Source organism: Eumetopias jubatus, unplaced genomic scaffold, assembly GCF_037043125.1.
Source record: "Eumetopias jubatus isolate StellerSeaLion01/CBP00866 unplaced genomic scaffold, mEumJub1_p1.0 scaffold_2, whole genome shotgun sequence".
NCBI lineage: Eukaryota > Metazoa > Chordata > Mammalia > Carnivora > Otariidae > Eumetopias > Eumetopias jubatus.
The window spans coordinates 17,293,830-17,311,370 of record NW_028274808.1 but is presented as its reverse complement, the minus strand read 5'-3'; the positions used below and the strand labels follow the sequence as shown (position 1 = coordinate 17,311,370).

Here is a 17,541-nt window from a genome sequence, read left to right as displayed (position 1 = left end):
GTGGCGCCCGGCCCGCTCACTCCCTCCTCCTCCTCCCACCGCGGACAGGCCCAGGCCTGGCCTCCCTGAAACGGGGACCCCGAGACCCAGGCTTCCCGCTGCAGGGGCCGCCCTGGGCCTCGGGACTAGGCGGGAGCCTCGCAGGCTCCAGGAAAAGCGCCGCTGGGGTCGTTACTGTGCTCGGCAAAAACCTACGTAATGCACACGGGCCTCTTTATTTGGTCAAGCAGAAACCAAAAGACCCGGGAAAACAGCTTCGGGGTTCCATAGAGTGTTGCTGAATGTAAATGGAGGCACTTAAGTGAAGTGGGAGGAGAATGAGAGTGAAATTTGAGGCAGCCGCGCGTGGCCCAGGTGGGCTGAGCTTTGGGTTTTAGGTCCATCATGATGCTGGTCACAGGAGAACTCCAGCTAGAAGACACCAATATGTGTAAAAATTGAAATAAAGAGGTATCTGGTTTGAAATTCAACCTTAGGAGCTTTTTTTTTTTTTTTTTTTTTTGTTCCCCCCTTCCCCGCCGGCAGGGTCTCTAACCTCATGCTTCCTTGCACAACCCTGCAGCGTTCCACTCTGTTAGGACTGGCTGCCTGTCCCCGGGATTGCACCCAGCTTCTGCATCATTCAGAGCACGATCTACTCTGATCTACGGGAGTTTTAGGGACAAAACAACCGTAGAAGCACCCGTTTTCAGTTTGCCTCAGGTGCCTGATTGAGAAGGGAAAGCTGGGTTGCTGTGATCCAAATATTTTCCAAAATATTCTTGGGACCCTGAAAAGCCAGCACCTAAAAGAACAAGTCAGGGAAAAGGTCACCGCCTTTGAAAGAAGTGGAAATCAGAGAAGCTGGGAAAGGAGGTTTTGTTAAGGAGACAGTAATTATGACGTAATCCCAAAAGAGAATGAAGACCAATCACTGAGCCTGCAGAAGGAAAAGGACAGTGACAAGGATGCTGGAATTCTGCCCAAGGGTTGTGTTCCCTAACTCCCAATTTCCCTCTTTTTCTCAGCCTGGGCTACCTCAATCGTGCCTTAACCCTAAAAATAAAACTGTCAGTTATTTTACCTGCAAACATGGGAAGTATACTTGGTTGTAGCAGAGAACTGCAATTTGAGGCATACGAAAGACAGCAAAACCATCGACAAGCCCAGAGAACGAAGAAGAAAAAAAAGCCCTCTTTTATAGAGGAAGGAGAGAATTGGCAGTATGTTAGAAACAAAAAGTCCATTGGCTAATGTGGGAGTTCCAAGGGTAGTGGCTTCTCATTGGCTGAACTGTGACAGTCTTTCATTGGCTGTGCTGTTGCTAGGGGAGGAGAAAAACTTTTCTCCCTCCCTCCTGGGATAGTAAAGTAGTATCACTTGCGAGTACCTCTCTTTGTGTTGGGTCTGCAATTGAGGATGAATGGTAGGGTGCGAGAGCCCGGCTGGCCTCCCGCTCCATTTCCGATGAGGTTTCCCCCCCTTTTTTTTCATATAGAGTCTTTTTAAAAATTTTTTTTATTCTGTTATGTTAATCACCATACATTACATCATTAGTTTTTGATGTAGTGTTCCATGATTCATTGTTTGCGTGTAACACCCAGTGCTCCGTGCAGTACGTGCCCTCTTTAAAACCCATCACCAGGCTAACCCATCCTCCAACCCCCGTCCCCTCTAGAACCCTCCGTTTGTTTAAGGGCTTGGGCTGGGAGTGCCCCTCTCCTGGTAGCAGGTCCCTAAACTATAGCAAAAGTGTCAAGGAAGCTGGTAAGTTTAGACATGCTCTGGATTCCTACTTTGCTTAATTAGATTAGTTTTATCTGCAGCTATTGTATAGGTTTCACACAGGCATTTACAGGGCCTCTTTGAAGTAGAGAGAAACACTGCCTAGGGCTTTTCTCCAACTGATTTTTTTTTTTTTTTTAAGTCATCTGTTAAGTACCAGTGTGGAAAGAGGCTCATGAAATACTAAGTGGAAAACTAATAAACAACTTGCAGAACTGAATATATAATGCATGACATCTTTATATAACTGCAATATATATTGCAGAACTGAATATATAATGCTGTGTCATCTTTGGGAGAAAAAGTTTCTTTCTCTACAGCTAAACTAATGTCTAGAAAGAAAAATGCTGATCAATTCTATGGAGTGGGAATGGAGAAGGACTTACACTATAAGTTGTCTTTTGTCTTTTTGTCTTTTAGTCACGTCTATATTCTTGTCTTCTACTCACTTCTATATTATTTAATCACGTTAAGACCTTAAGAAAATGTATTTATTTAATCTATTTAAGTATATCGCATTATTTTTATTTTCTTCCTCTTCTAAAGGATTGAGTCCACATCTCCCTTTAGATCCATTCCCCTGCTCACCTTTACAGAAAAATCCCTCAAAAGACTGGCCATGCCTGTTGGCTTCAATTCCTCTCCTCATAGTCTCTCCTGAACCCTCTGCAACCAGGCCTTGTCCATTTCACTAACACAGATCTTGTCAACGTCACCAGTATCTTCCCTGTGGCTAAGTCTTCAAGTAATTTCTTGGCCCTTATCAACAGCATTCAACATATTTGAGTCCTTGTCACCTCCTTGGAAAATTCTTTTCCCCCACGTGACTTTGAGCATTCCACGTTCTTTAATGTTTGTTCTCCCGCACCAGTCATTCCTTCTCCGTCGGCTTTGCTAGTTTCTCTTCACATCCTGTTGCTCTAGATGTTAAGAGGCCCAGGGCCCAGAACTCTTGTTTTCCCTGCATGTCTACACTCAGGCTCTTGGTTATTTCATCCACTTTGGCACTCAAATACCATCTAGATGTTGACAGTTGCCAAATATATCCCTCCAGTCTGTACTTCTTCTCTAAACCCCAGGTACAGTTAACCAAATGTCTCAACATCCCCACTTAGGCATCTAATAGGCATCTCTCTCTTTTTAAAAAAAAAAAAAATTATTTATTTGAGAGAGAGAGAGAGAGAGAGAGAGCCTGAGCAGAGGGTGGGGCGTAGAGGGAGAAGGAGAAGCAGACTCCCCACTGAGCAGGGAGCCCGATGTGGGACTCGATCCTAGGACCCTGGGATCATGACCTGAGCCAAAGGCAGATGTTTAAATGACTGGCAGATGCTTAACCAACGGAGCCACCGAGGCGCCCCTCTTATAGGCATCTCAAACATGACATTCACAGCATGCTCCCTAGTGTTAAGCCAAAGCCTGGGAATCAATCTTGATTCCTTTTCATCACAGTCCATATACAATGCAAAAGCAAATCCTATTGACTCAAATTTCAAAAGATATCCAAAGTCCCTTGACTCCTCACCAGCTGTACCACTATCATCTGATCCTGAACACCCTCTGGAGTCAGATTATGTCACTCCTCCTGAAAACTCTCCAGGGGCTTCCTATTTCAGATAATTTACCATTTCCAAGGTCAAAAAGGATTTTAACCCTTCGGCTCCAATTACTTCACCGATCTCATCTCCTGTTATATTACCCGCTTGCTAATTCCATGCCATGTCCCACTGGCCTCTTTTCTGTTCCTCAAACCTCCAGGTGTGCTCCTGTTTTAGGACTGTGTGTTTTTTCCTGCCTAGAATGCTTTTTCATATATACATGTTTCTTTTCTTATCTTCAAGTCTTTGCTCAAATATTACCTCTGCAATAAAGCCTTTCCTGACTATTTTATCTAAAGTTGCAGCTCTTTCCACTGTTACCTCACCCCTTTTTATGTTTCTTCACAGCACTATTGCTACCTGACCTTGCGTTATGTTGGTATCGATTTGTTTATAATCGTTCTCCTCTGCTAGAATCAAAGTTCTATTAGGGCAAACACTTTGGACTTCGTCTTGTCCAGTCCCAATGCTTAGAAAGAATCTGACACAAAGAAGGTGCTTGATGAATATTTGATGAAATAGTAAATCCATGATTATCACACAGGAATGTCATTTCCTGGGGGGGAAAAAAAGCTTATATTGGGGTATTCATAAATGAGATAAACCCTCCCAAACATGTATGGTTATGTATTTTTAATTTACTGGGAAAAGTATGCTATGCAGTTAGAAATAAATGAGTGAATAACCCGTGTATTAGAAACTGGAGAGGTACACAGATATAAAAATTGGGAATGGAAAGAAGTTTTATAAGTGTAATGAAGTCTTGAAAATTCTTTCAATACTTTTATTAAAAATTAGAGAGCTAAAATTCCTGAATAAGATCTGTGGTCATAATGAAGCAGGGACAATAAAAATATAATACCCACATGTTTTATGACATTTTATAAAAATGTACCTCATAATTGGCATGGAAATTCCATTCTAGTTCCAGTATGGATACTTCCGTTGATATTAAGTTTATAAAATTTAGCCGTTTTCTATGGTATTTTACATGTTTTATATTTTTATTTTTTTCTTAAGATTTTATTTATTTGTCAGAGAGAGAGAGAGAGAGAGCACAAGCAGGGGGAGCTGCAGGCAGAGGGAGAAGCAGACTCCCCACTGAGCAGGGAGCCCGATTTGGGACTCGATCCCAGGACCCTGGGATCATGACCTGAGCGGAAGGCAGGTGTCCCTGTTTTTATATTATTTTAAAATTCCTTCATTTCTTCCTGGTTTTGGATGAATTAACAGACATTTCAGTAAATGTAGTCATTAACCTTCATTTAAAAACTGATCTCAGGAGTTACTCAACTTGTCTTTTTTAATTTTTAACAGAGAAATTCTAAGACTCATTTATCAAGGTAGATTATTATGAAAACACTGCCCCAATTTTTCCCTAATCAGTTCAAAAAGCACCATCCTTGACATAAGCATTATTTACTAACCTCTAAATCTCAGTTAACCTATAAATAAAATATTATCTTTAATACAGGTGTAAAAATATATGCTATAAACAAGTGTTTTTAAAGTCAGTGGCAGAGCCAAGTCTCCGTTATCTCTAAAATCATACTTTATCCTCTTCTTGAAAAGATTTAGAAGATGCAAATCAGGATCGCTGCACCGGGTTCTATCTTTGAAAGCATTTTTATCAATACATATATAAATAATAGATGATCATTTACAAAACTCAGAAGCTCCCATAAAATATATTCAGTGGTTCTGCATGAGAAAATAATTTATCTTGGATACTCTACCTTAATGTTAGTTTAGAATGAATACCATTTTCCTTCTAAGAAGTCTGCGCTGATTGGGGAAGGAGTTGCATGGTTCCTGGAAATGGGCAGAAATTAGCCTGAGTGGGTCTGTTAAGAGCAGGGTGGATAGAAAGGGTACAGTTAGCCATAATTAGGGACCAGAGAAACCAAACTAGAGGCCCTCAGGAACCGGGACTCCAGACTGCTCCCATGCCGAGTAATGCCTCATATTTGGGGGCTGCTAAGTTAAGACCAATATTTTCGGGGCATCTGGGTGGCTCAGTCATTAAGCGTCTGCCTTCGGCTCGGGTCATGATCCCAGGGTCCTGGGATCGAGCCCCGCATCGGGCTCCCTGCTCGGCGGGAAGCCTGCTTCTCCCTCTCCCACTCCCCCCGATTGTGTTCCCTCTCTCGCTGTGTCTCTCTCTGTCAAATGAATAAATAAAATCTTAAAAAAAAAACCCGATATTTTCTCTTGAAAGTTTCTGTAAGCTAATGTTGAGGGAGAGGTTAGAAAATTCTCAAAATGCTCCAGTCTGCTTTGTATGGGTAACTGAGCATTAAAAATATTACCTAGAGTTACAGAGCTTTGGCCATCCATCTACCCCCTAACATGCTCCATTACTATAAGAAATGAGTCAGGAATGTAAGGGAGAAATGATCAGTCAGAGGCACGATGACTCTAGCTAGCATCATGTTTGTTCTGTCACTCCGTGGTCAAGGACAACGCTAATTCCAGTCCCAACACACTTTTCAATTGCAGACATCTATAAATAGGCCAAGATCCTCTTTTCTTACAACCACAAATATGTCTGAAAATAATTTATTATACATTTATATGATGATAGATAGATAAACTTTCATTTTGGATTAATAAAAAATTGATAAAATATAAGTATTGATAGAAAAAAGGAAATTATGGTGATTTGAGACCTGAGAATCTAAAAGTGAGCCTAAGGATACAAGTCTCTATAGAGGAAAAACATGGGGTGGGGGAGCAAAGAAAACGGCCCTAGAGCCCGGCCTCCAATCGTCCACTTCTCCTTGGCATCCCCTGTTCCATTTTCCATATGACTAGCAAATAGGGACACATGCTCTGAAGGAAAAGGAAGCAGGGCAAAGGGACAGAGACGAGAGAGCTGCTACTTTAGGCGGAGGGATCGGGAAGGCTTTATGGCAGAGGTGGCACCTGAGCAAAGGTCACACTGGGGTCAAATAAGGAAGAGGTCTGCTGAAGCCTTCCTTCCAGTGGATGAACACCTTCGCCTGCAAACAACGAAGAGGAAACCACATGCAATATATTTTAATTATGGTTTAAAAATCAATAAGTTTGGGCTACTTTTGAATAAACTGTCCGAGTTTGAGCAAGAAAACCAGTAAAACCTGATTGGCTCGGGAGGCAGCCACTGACATTCCTCAAAGAAGCTCGTGACTAAAGTACTTTTTAAAAAAAACAGGTGTAAGAAAGTCAGCGCAATGATTAGGATCATCTGAACCTTAGTTAAACTGGCATATTGTACCAAAGATGGCTTCGCTATTTTCTAGAGAAGGTTGTGATATCTATTAGTGACCAGGATTTTGATGGATCAATGACAGAATGAGACACAAAACACACATTTCAAAACACAACATTACAAAATGGCATATTCCTAGATAATATCCTCTCACATTGTTAAGTAGTGTGTGTAAACATACACTAATTACATGTGTGTCTGTGTATAATTGATAAAATGATGGATGATAAACACAGATCAGATTCTTCTGAGCAAAGCCTAAAGAATCTCTGTTGGAATGCTTCCAATAGAGAAGGTTGGTGAATTTGACTTGTATTCTCTTTGCAATGCAAGTGTTCAAAATTAAATTGTTTATTTGTTTGCATTTCTCTCACACAGGCTTACATCTCACTGTCAGACAAACAGATACATAATATAATACTTGTTCTTCCATTTTTCAAGTGACAAATGGTGTGCTGAGGCTTTGAAGTCCAAGTTCCATCAAGAAGCCACTTGGAATCTCTTTCTTGTAGTCAGAGTCATCTTCTGAAAAGATTTAGGCGGATATTGTGAACCTGAAACACCAACCAAAAAGTAACTCTCATTAAAATGTTAATAATTCCAGCTCTCAAAAGGATTCCATGCAGATGATATTTTTAAAAAAGAAAAAAACTATTTTCATGTCACTTGTACATAAACCAGGAAATAGACAAAAACTGTTGTTTGGGGTCCTGAGAAGAAAGAAGGGGGCTCCCCTCCACCAAAGCCTCGGTGCTGGCCCTGTGTACTCTGAGAGCAGGTGGGTTTGCTAGAACCTTCTACCCAGAGGTGGATCCCTGAGGCCCAGGAAGTTGAGTGGTTAGCTCTGGTGGTCCTACTACTTCCTGGGGACTGAGGCAATGTCAGCTGCCTGAAGACATCCTTCCCACTGTTGGGGATACCCCACAGCTTCCCCTTTTCTCTTTTTTTTTCTGCCACAGACCAAATGTTGATAAGTTAATAGCTCCTGTTGTTTCTGACCTGGAAGCAAAGGTTAAGAAAGAGATTACACACCTGCTTCTGAGAGGAAAAGAAAATAAATGCTTAGAAATACAAGAATATCTCTCTCATGTACCCTCAGTTACTCTTATAGAAATGAAAAAGGCTTCTGACCATCAATAACAATAGTCACAAAATTATCGATAAGAGAATATACTGACTTGGTATTGGGGGAAAATTAAGTGTGCAGATTTAAAACGAATTCAGAGCCCAGTTCCCTCTCCGAACCTCTAATCCTGTGTGCCCAGCAAACTATTAGATAGCTCCAGTCAACATGCTACGGGCAACATCTCCAAAAATGAATTCATCAGAATTCCATGAGCTCTCTCCTTCAGCACCATGGTCTCCTGGCCACCCATGGAATCTTTCTCTCTCTCTCTCTCTCTCTCTCTCTCTCTCTCTCTCTCGCATACCACGTGATGCCCATCCTGCAGGGCATGGCTCTTGGCTCCTCTGGGAAGCCTCTCTGTCCGTTTACCCATCTGCATATCCAGCGGGCGGTCCTGCTCACCTCCCTCGTGGTCCTTTCCCTCTTCCCTACTACACTGAGTGTTCCTTGAGGCACAGACCAAAACATCCTCGGTGTTTGAATGCTGGCCCTCAGCACAGAACGTGGCACAGAACGAGCACTTGGCACATTGTTATGTATTAATAAACACGCTTTGATGCCTACTTTCCTCCAACCATCTACAAGTCAGACCGATACTTATAACATGGCATGGCTGCCTTTTAGAGAACAAATTACCATCACTGACAGTGAGAGTGAATGATGCTAGGGAATATACAAAGAAAAGCAACAGAAAGTCACAGTAGCTTCGTGCTATTCACATAGGAGAAAAATTGTAAAGGGCTTAAGAATCTTCGACACCACTGCGCTACAGAACTATAGAAGGGCTGGTGTAAACAGTGATAAAATTGCTCTGTTGTCCCAGGGCTTCCCTTTTACCAGATTTATTTTTTAAACTATAGCATTTGCCTTAAAATAGCAAATCATCCTTTACGTTTCAGATTATCTAGATACAAATTATTCATAATTTTTAAACAAGAATAGATGCCTGGAATCTAGCTAAGTCCTTTGCATACGTTTTTCCAACAATGGTTTTATCCACCCAGCCTATTACAAAAGAGGAACCTGAGGCCCAGAGAGGCTGAGGCTCTCCTAAGACAGCTCAGCAAGTAGGATGGAAAACAGGCATTTGATTCCAGAATATCACAACTCATGACGACCCTATGTTGCCTCCTTAAACAAAAATGCTGGCAACAGTTTGGAAAACTGAAACATCAGTGGCCTGAATTCGGACTAGAAACTTTACTCTAAAAATAGCTGAAAATAAGTATTTATCTGTACAACTCTCCATTATAAAATAGAATATTTGTATTAATTTTATGAAGCATTTTTATTATTAGGTCTTCAAAGAGAACTAAGATTAGGGTTTCATGGAAAACATGAAAACTCTATTGCAGAGAGAGACACTGACATTTCTCGTAAGACTCATGAGACAGAATTTTCCTTTTGCTGAGAGTGAGGGCTCTGATTTAATGAAGAGCGTTTGGGCACATTTCCCCCTTTATGCCGAATAGCAGATAGGTGCTTATCTCTGCGGTTTTGCTCTTTGTAGGGACTTCTGTGTCTGGACATAGCAGAGAAACACTTGGTATTTCCTCCTACATGGTCAAAATAGTCCCGTTAAGGTAGATAATCCTCAATTTCTCTTTCCAAAACCTGAAACCTCACCTATTATATCATTTTATTTATATGTGGAGAAAACCGACCTGTGAAGAAACTCTGACTTGTCCATGTGTGGCCAGCAAATTCCATCAGGGTCAACGAACCTTTCCGGGGAGTATCTAACTGTTGGAAGAAAAATAAAATGAGGGATGAGTTTTATTGTTTCAGACATTTTCAAAAATCATATTTAGGGTTAACAGGCAACCCACCCGAAATGCATGGGTCGTGCTGGGTCTTGAAAAGTGTTCTATAGTCAGAGATCTCTCTCGAAGAGGCGATCGCTTTGAACTGTCAGGAATTGCACTTAGCACACGGTTTTGTGGCTGCCTCCCTCTGTACTGAATAAAGGATAATATGTTCTGGTTTAAGGTAAATGCAATCCTTAAAAAAGGCAAAAGAAGAACTCTATGTGCTCATTCACTTGTTAATTCAAAACTTTTATTTATATACTGTGAAGTATAAGGTCCATCACACATGAATATCAATATACATTTTAATTATGTAATTTTCTTATGTAACCTGATTAAATGGTACGGACCTCAGAAATAAACATGGATTCAGAAACTTAACCACCTAAAATTCTTACTGTTAAATTATAATAGCCATGTAATTTTGCATTTGTGAAGCATCAGACTTTTTTTTTTTGATGTTTGCCTTCTTTTATGACCTTACTCTAAGCCACAACATGCTAAGGTTACACAACAACCCTTTGCAACTCCTGCCTCTCTAGGAATGGGTTCTATTGCAGTACTGGAGGAGGCAAAGGAATCCAAGAGAAAACGTTTCTGTTGGGTTTTCTCTTTAGTCCTTTACGCTCCCACAACTGGGGTCCTTCTATGTTTTGCAAAACAGAGACAAGTTACCTGTATGGGAGTGAAGTGAGGAGTCATCGTACATCTGGGGGGAAATGTGGTTATGCAGACTAGGGACCCCAGACCTGCCCAGACCATTTGCCATCATGTGGCTGCGTTGAGCATGGGTGCAGGTGTGAGAATGAGGCCTGATAAAAATGCCACAGGTGTTTTCCTGAGATCTTACTTTATTCAGGCATAATCTACCATCTATAAATTCATTTCACCCTTATAACAATTCTTTGAGGAAGGAATCACTTTGGCCCTTTTACGGGTGAGAAAATTAAGACGCAGGGAGAATATGTCTACAAGTCATACAGAGTTTACCTGGCAGGGTTCAAACACAGATCTCCCTATCTTCTGACCTGACCTTCATGCTCTTTGCTTCCCTCTACCATCCTATCAGATGTTCCTTGACACCTGGACTTTGTGACTTAGTTCAAATGATGTTTGTATTTCACAAAACAGTGAATTAACCCTCCCACCTCCTGTCCCTTGTCGCAAGCCAGTTACTTTCAGGAAGCAGATTATGAAACATTTGATGGCACTGAGTTCACTGTGAAGGGCCAACATTATATTCTGCTTGTCTGTTTCCCAAGAGACAATCTAAATGGTGCACTTAAACAGAATGAAATCTGTCTTACAGAAACAGGTCGAGATCCAGGAACTGCCATATTCTGCTCACCGGTCTCTGAGCCTATTGGGGGTAACCTGCTCCGGGAGGCTTGAACCAGCGGGGAGGACACACACTCCATGCCAGTTTGCCTGTAAACAAAACAACATTTGGCTGAGCAGCCAGCCGCAGACAGCAGGGGCCAGACCCCACCCGAAGCTCCCCAACTGAACTACTAATCACAACTGCCTTCCAGAAAGAAATGCTCACGTAAAATGAGCAGAGTGTCAGCAAGACAAACGCGGAGAGGGACTGACCACCAGCTCCAGTCACCTCCTCCTTGGTCAGCAGTGATGTTAACCTGTATTTACTGAGTGCTCGGCTGTGCCAGGCCCTTGAAGGTTCCTGAAAACATGATCATCCAGATGGAAATCAATAAGGAATCCAAGGTTTTGAATGATACACAAGAATGGAGATGGATAGTCTAGGATAAGATTCTAATTCATTTAGTCACTAATAATAAAGTTATGAAAGTTAAAATATGACCCTTTTGACCTGTGATGTTTTAAAATACATATACTATCCATAGTTTCGAGGCTGCAAGAAAAGATCTTTGTGTCCTGCCAGTGGGATTACAAATTGTGAGAACCATTCTGGGAAGAGCTTTGCAAAAATATTTCAAGAGTCTTAAAAATATCCATAACCTTTGACCTGGTAGCTTTACTTCTAGGATTTTACCACCAGGACACAATTTGAAGTCTTCCTTATTAAGATTTATATAAAATGATACTGTACACCTGAAACTAATACTATACTGTATGTTAACTGGAATTTAATAAAAACTTAAAAAAATGATTTATATAAAAATGATGTTCAGGGACGCCTGGGTGTCTCATCAGTCAGTTAAGCCACTGCCTTTGGCACAGGTCATTTTCCTGGGGTCCTGGGATCGACTCCCTCATCGGGCTCCTTACTCAGCGGGGAGTCTGCTTCTCTCTCTGCCACCCCCTCCCCCGGCTCCTGCTCTCTCTCTCTCTCTCTGACAAATAAATAAATAAAATCTTTTAAAAAATGATGTTCACTATACCTTATAATAGGGGAAAATATAGAAGGAATGAAAAGTTTCCATAATGGGAAATACTTAATAGATTATCACACACCCACATGTTATTCTCTAGTCATTTCGGAAATATTTCAGAAATATTTAACAACATGGAAAATATGAATAAAATTAAGTGAAAATATCATATGAGAAAGTGCTACAATAGTAGGATAATGTAGTATTAGAAAAAAGATAAGGGACAGAAGAGAAAAGAAGAAACATAACCACAGACAAAATTGGTAGTCATCTTGCCAAGTTATCATTTCTCTGTTTCTATGTGTTGGGCATACAGGGGCTCTTTGATACCTACTCATATTTTTGGTATTGTGCTAATGTTCCACAGAGAACTTGTTGTACTTTGATGGTTAAAAAAAAAAAGGTTATTTTTAATAAAAGTGAAAGACAGAGCACGAACAAAATCACGGCAGTCAGAACACACACAGCTGGTCTGTTTGTGGGTCGGAGAGATGATAAGGCTGCCCCCAGTCAAAGATGGTGACATTGCCCCCAAGGGGCAAACATGAATTGTTGGTGGGACCAAAAAAAAAAAAAAAAAACCTTGTTCTTTTTATGCATAAAACACAGATATAAAGAACAGTACATAGACTGTACAGTATATTTGTGGCATTAAAATTCCACGGGTGGGGGAGGAATTAGGAAAAAGAGTCTAAAAGGGCTCCTTAGTACGGCAGTAATAACAAAAACGTTGAAAAACACAGGTCTACAGATAGGAAGGGGCCAGAGCATGAAGGGAATGACTTCAGTAGAAAACAGAAAAGGTTTAGGATGAAAGCCTGACGGTGGAGCCCAGGTGGGCTGGGAGGAGGAAGAGACGGCCAGCGAGGTGCTAGTGACACTGGCAGGGGGGAGGTGGCCCTGGTGGTCCCCAGTGGGAAGAGAGGAGGGGGAGAGCTCCTGAAAGAACTGCCAGAGCAAATAGCCCCAGATAACTGGAATACCCCAAATAACGCTGGAAATACCAGTTTCAGACTGTGAAAGAAACAGTGACCCATCAAAAAACCAATCGTGGCTTGGCACTGTGGAATGCATCCTGAAAAACCTAGGGGCTGGTTAAGCCCTGGCAGCTGCTCTTGCCCCCAACCCCTGCAGGGCGGGGGGGGCCTAAGGCAACCCCTTAAACACTGGCTCCCTCGAGGCAGGAGGCAGGTGGCCCCAGGGGCCCTGCGGGCATGGTCTCCAAAGTGCAACCGCACTGTGCAGAGTCCCAGCTCTGCCTCTCTCTCCCTCGTGGGATCATCTCGGGAAAGTTATGCAACTTCTCTCAGTCTCTGTCTCTTCACCCCGGATCTGGGATACTACGAGGACCAACTCAAAAGATTTGTGGCAGGGAATAAATAATAAATGTGACTCCTTTAGCTGGTGCTGGTGACAGAATGCACCCAATAAACACTGGCCCTTATGAGTGAGAAAGCTGGATTGCTCCTTCGTAATTCTGCAGTGAAGGAGGGGACGGATTCCTTTCTAACAAGGCAATGATTTGAAGTTGATCCCTAAGGTCAAAAGCTTTTCTGAAACTCCCCACGTGGAGCGAAACATAGCCTTAGAGATAAATAAAAACTAATAGTTATGCTACTTCTGAAACCAATATCACACTGTGTTAACTAACTAGAATTTAAATAAAAATTTGAAACAAACAAAAAACTAATAGTTATATATGTCCTTTTTATTTGTATAGCATTTTATGCACATTAATTTTTTTGAACCTCATAATGAGAAAGAATTAATTACGTAACTTGAAAGCATTGGCTAACTGTTAGTTTTACAGATGAGGCCACCGAATTCCCATCCAAGATCACCTCACCATTACAGATGCATTTTATGGCACGGCTATGGGTACATTACCTGACTCTATATTCAAGTATACAGTCAACTCGACTACTGCAACACAACTCATGTGAAATACTCAAATTCACGAACTACTTGGAAAGTGGCCACATACAATCTGATAGAGGATGCTTCGTGCATACGAATCCATAAGCCCTAACTGGCAAGCGTCTCCGTCTTCTGTGACAGCTGGTCTACTAGGAGACAGACAGAACTTACAGTTTTGTTCCCCTAAGAACTTCATCATTGTACACATTGGGGGTTTTCATCCTCTGTGAGTCTGAAGTAAGAGAAGGCAGCCTCGTGTACGCAGGTGTTTTCTTTTCAGAAGTGTGGAGTATGCGAGCATCGGAGGAGGTTCGTCCCAGGCGGTGCCGTGCCAAAGAAAGGGCACTGGGCCCTGCACCCAGTGATCTGTCCTCTTGCTCATTCCTGGGGGATGGGTGGAAGTCAAGCTGATTACTCAGATGTCAGCATCAGGACAACAGGACACATATACATGTATCCATTACTAGGTATCGTCTAGGACAATGCCTGGCTCAAGAAGATGCTCCTAAATACTGGTTGAATGAACGGACAGGCTATCATTTCCAATTCAATTTCTATTTCAATGAAGAATCTTCCACAGGGGGAAAAAATCTAAGGTTCTCACTGATTGTAATCCTACAGTATAGCCCACAAGATTAAGAATTCACAGCTCTCTTCCCCTTATTTATCTGCCCTAACCTAACGGTGATCATTTTGTGGTTGATGTTAGAATAGTGTGTCTTCATTCTCATGCGTGGCTGTCTCCTTTCCCGAATGGGCTCAGGCACACCTAGTGAATATGGGGTTAAACAGGATGCTCCTTATCCCACATCCTCTGTAGTCTTCAGTGCTCAAAGTTACCCAGCATACAGAAGAGGCGGGGTGATTATTTCTTATACTTACTGTGTTCTATCTGAGAAATAGGTAGGTCTCTGCTGCAGTGGCTTTGCTTGAATTGTCATCACACCACTCAAATCACTATAAAAATTGTTGGAGAAGCGATGAATCTGAGAAAAGTAAAAACAATACAAATTAAAAAGCACCCAGTGCTATTATGATTACTGGTGTCTCTCGGGAATCAGCAGGAAAAAAAATGGCACACTCCAACCAGCTAATTTGAGGAAAAAATGTAACACAGATGATATTTTACAAAGATGTGGGCAGAGAAATTAACAAGGACTGGCTTTATTCCCCCAGGCAATAGAACAACATAACAGCGGGGACACATTACCACATGCAGGCCTGGAGTGGCAAATAATGAGGGAGAGGTTTTTGGAATCTGCACAGGATAGCTGCTTGGGGAAATGCCACCAATAACTGTGATGTGGCAGAGAGGCCAGAAGTAAACAATGTCCTGCCATTGTCCGCCCCCCCCTCCTCGCTCTGAGCTCCTAGAGCTGCAGGACAAGGGAGCCCTCCATACTGCTAGTGTGCACCAGCCTCCAGAGCACACCAGGGGGAGGAAGGTAGAGAGAGAATCTGGAGAAGCAAAGAAAGGGTACCCCAGCTCCTAACTGAGCTGTTGCCTCAGATCTCTTCTCCTACCCTATCCTTCACAGCTGGGCCCAGCTACCTGCCCTGGAGCAGCACAATAGCCTGAGAAAAAACCCAAACACCAGATCTCGAAGGCTTACATTTGAATCCCAGTTCCCACCGCTCCCTCTTAGGTGGGCTTGGAAAGATTACTTTGTTCTTGGAGTCTTAATTCCCTAATCATTAAGTTGAGGATAATGACACATACTTCATATGAGAAATAAATTAGATAACAATGGTGGAAGCATGAAGTGAGGGTAAATAATCATGAATTCCCTATCTGGTCCCATGATATGGCCAGCTAGGATGGAAAACAACATTTAGATTCAGGGAAACAGGATTTCGGAAACTAGAGTCATATTCTAGTTGGAGAATAGATGTAGAAGCCACAGTCACATTTTTCCCATGTTGAATATTAAAAAAGAAATGTTAGAGGAATAAATTAAGACCTGTTGTAATTACCGCTAGGATGCTTTATTTCAAAACAAGTTCTGAGGGCGGAGCAAGATGGTGGAGGAGTAGGAGACCTGGATTTCGTCTGGTCTCAGGAATTCAGCTGGATGGGGATCAAACCATTCTGAACACCTACGAACTCAACAGGAGACCGAAGAGGAGAGTAGCAACAACTCTCTGAACAGAGAAGCGACCACTTACTGGAAGGTAGGACGTGCGGAGAAGTGAAGCCGAGGCGATATTCGGGAGGATAGACGGCGGGGGAGGGGGCCTCCGTCGGCCGCTTCTGGCAAGTGCTAGAGCCACGGAGCACAAAATCGGACCTTTGAGAAGCGGCTCCGCTGAGGGACGTCGCTCCAGTGGCTAAGCGGGGGGTGGAACCCTCGCGGGACAGTGTGGTCTCAGGACCCTTGGGGTCACAGAAAGACCGGGGGTGCCTGAGTGCGGCAGAGCTCCCAGGGATCGGAGCGGGGAAGCCGGCTGCAGAGATGGAGCCGAGGCGCGGGCTCTCAGCTCGGGGTTGCCATAGACTGTGATCGGTGACACAGTCGGGCCACTGCTCCTCCAGCAGGGACCCAACAAGCGACAGAGCCGGGGAGACTCCCCTTCCTCCCCCGGGAGGAGCGGTGCGGGAGCGCACCGCAGGGATCTGCTGGGTTTGGAGACTCCACACGGGGTCGGGAGCCAGAGATAGAAACGCTCGGTCACAGGCCGGGTGAGCACGGAGTGCGGCCGGAGACCGGGGACACGGGAGTGAGTGCTTTTCTCTGGGGGCGCACTGAGGAGCGGGGCCCCGAGTTCTTGGCTCCTCCGGGTGGAGATTGGGAGGCCACCATTTTCACCCTGGTCCTCCAAAGCTGTGCCGAGAGCTTGCAGGGAACAAAAGCTCCTGAGAGCAAACCCAAGCAGCTTGCTTAGCCCGGACCGACAAGGGCGGGGCAATTCCGCCTCCGGCAAAGACATTTGGGAACCACGGCAACAGGCCCCTGCCCCAGAAGATCTGCACGAACAGCCAGCCAAGACCAAGTTTACCGATCAAAGAGAACAGGAGAACTCCAGCGCTGGGGGAATACTGCACATACAATCCATGGCTTTTTGACCATGATTCTTTAGTCTTTCAAAGTTAATTTTTTGTAATTTTTTTTTGTAATTTTTTCTTTTTCCCTTTTTCAACCACCATCTTATCAATCCCTTTTTTAAAAAACATTTTTATTTTTCATTTTTAGAGTCATATTCTATCCCTTCATAGTAGTTACCCTTATTTTTGGCATATATATATATAAGTTGTTCTCTCTTTAAAATTTTCACATACAGTTTCTTCTAACAGATCAAAATATACTGTAAATCTCTAGTGTATGGCTTTGTTCTAGTCTCCTGCCTGATCATATTCTCTCCATTTTTTTAAACCCTTTTCATTCTTTTTTCAAACAACTTATCAATTCCTTTTACAAAATTTTTTATAATTTTCATCTTTACAGTCATATTCCATCCCTTCATCATATCAACCCTTATTTTGTACATATATAAGTCTTTCTTTCTTTACAATTTTGGGAGGCACTTTCTCCTAACAGACCAAAATACACCCAAAATCTAGTGTGTGGCACTGATCTATGCACTAGCCTGATCATATTTGATCATATTCTGTTTTTTTTTGTTTTCTTCTGTTTTTGTTTGTTTTTATCTTTTTCTTTTTTTTTTCTTTTTCTTTTTTCCTTCTTTCCCTTTCTTTGCCCCTGGTTTCAGGTCTTTTCTGATTTCTTTA

The 17,541-nt window shown here is 42.6% G+C and overlaps 1 protein-coding gene across 2 annotated transcripts in view; it reads right to left on the bottom strand.

The window, feature by feature from the left end:
- Positions 1-6,728: 6,728 nt before the first annotated feature.
- The window catches only part of FAM149A (family with sequence similarity 149 member A), a 68,941-nt gene continuing 58,128 nt past the window's right edge, over positions 6,729-17,541 (bottom strand). Inside the window, exons 9-14 of one of the 2 annotated variants that reach the window (XM_028099840.2) lie at positions 14,697-14,800; positions 13,986-14,198; positions 10,851-10,971; positions 9,565-9,693; positions 9,400-9,478; positions 6,729-7,163 (exon numbers count right to left, since the gene is read on the bottom strand). In XM_028099840.2, the coding sequence (XP_027955641.2) occupies positions 7,090-7,163; positions 9,400-9,478; positions 9,565-9,693; positions 10,851-10,971; positions 13,986-14,198; positions 14,697-14,800 (720 nt within the window). In that variant the 3' untranslated portion in view covers positions 6,729-7,089. The remainder of the gene's footprint in view (positions 7,164-9,399; positions 9,479-9,564; positions 9,694-10,850; positions 10,972-13,985; positions 14,199-14,696; positions 14,801-17,541) is intronic. The other variant, XM_088020922.1, reaches the window with a different exon arrangement.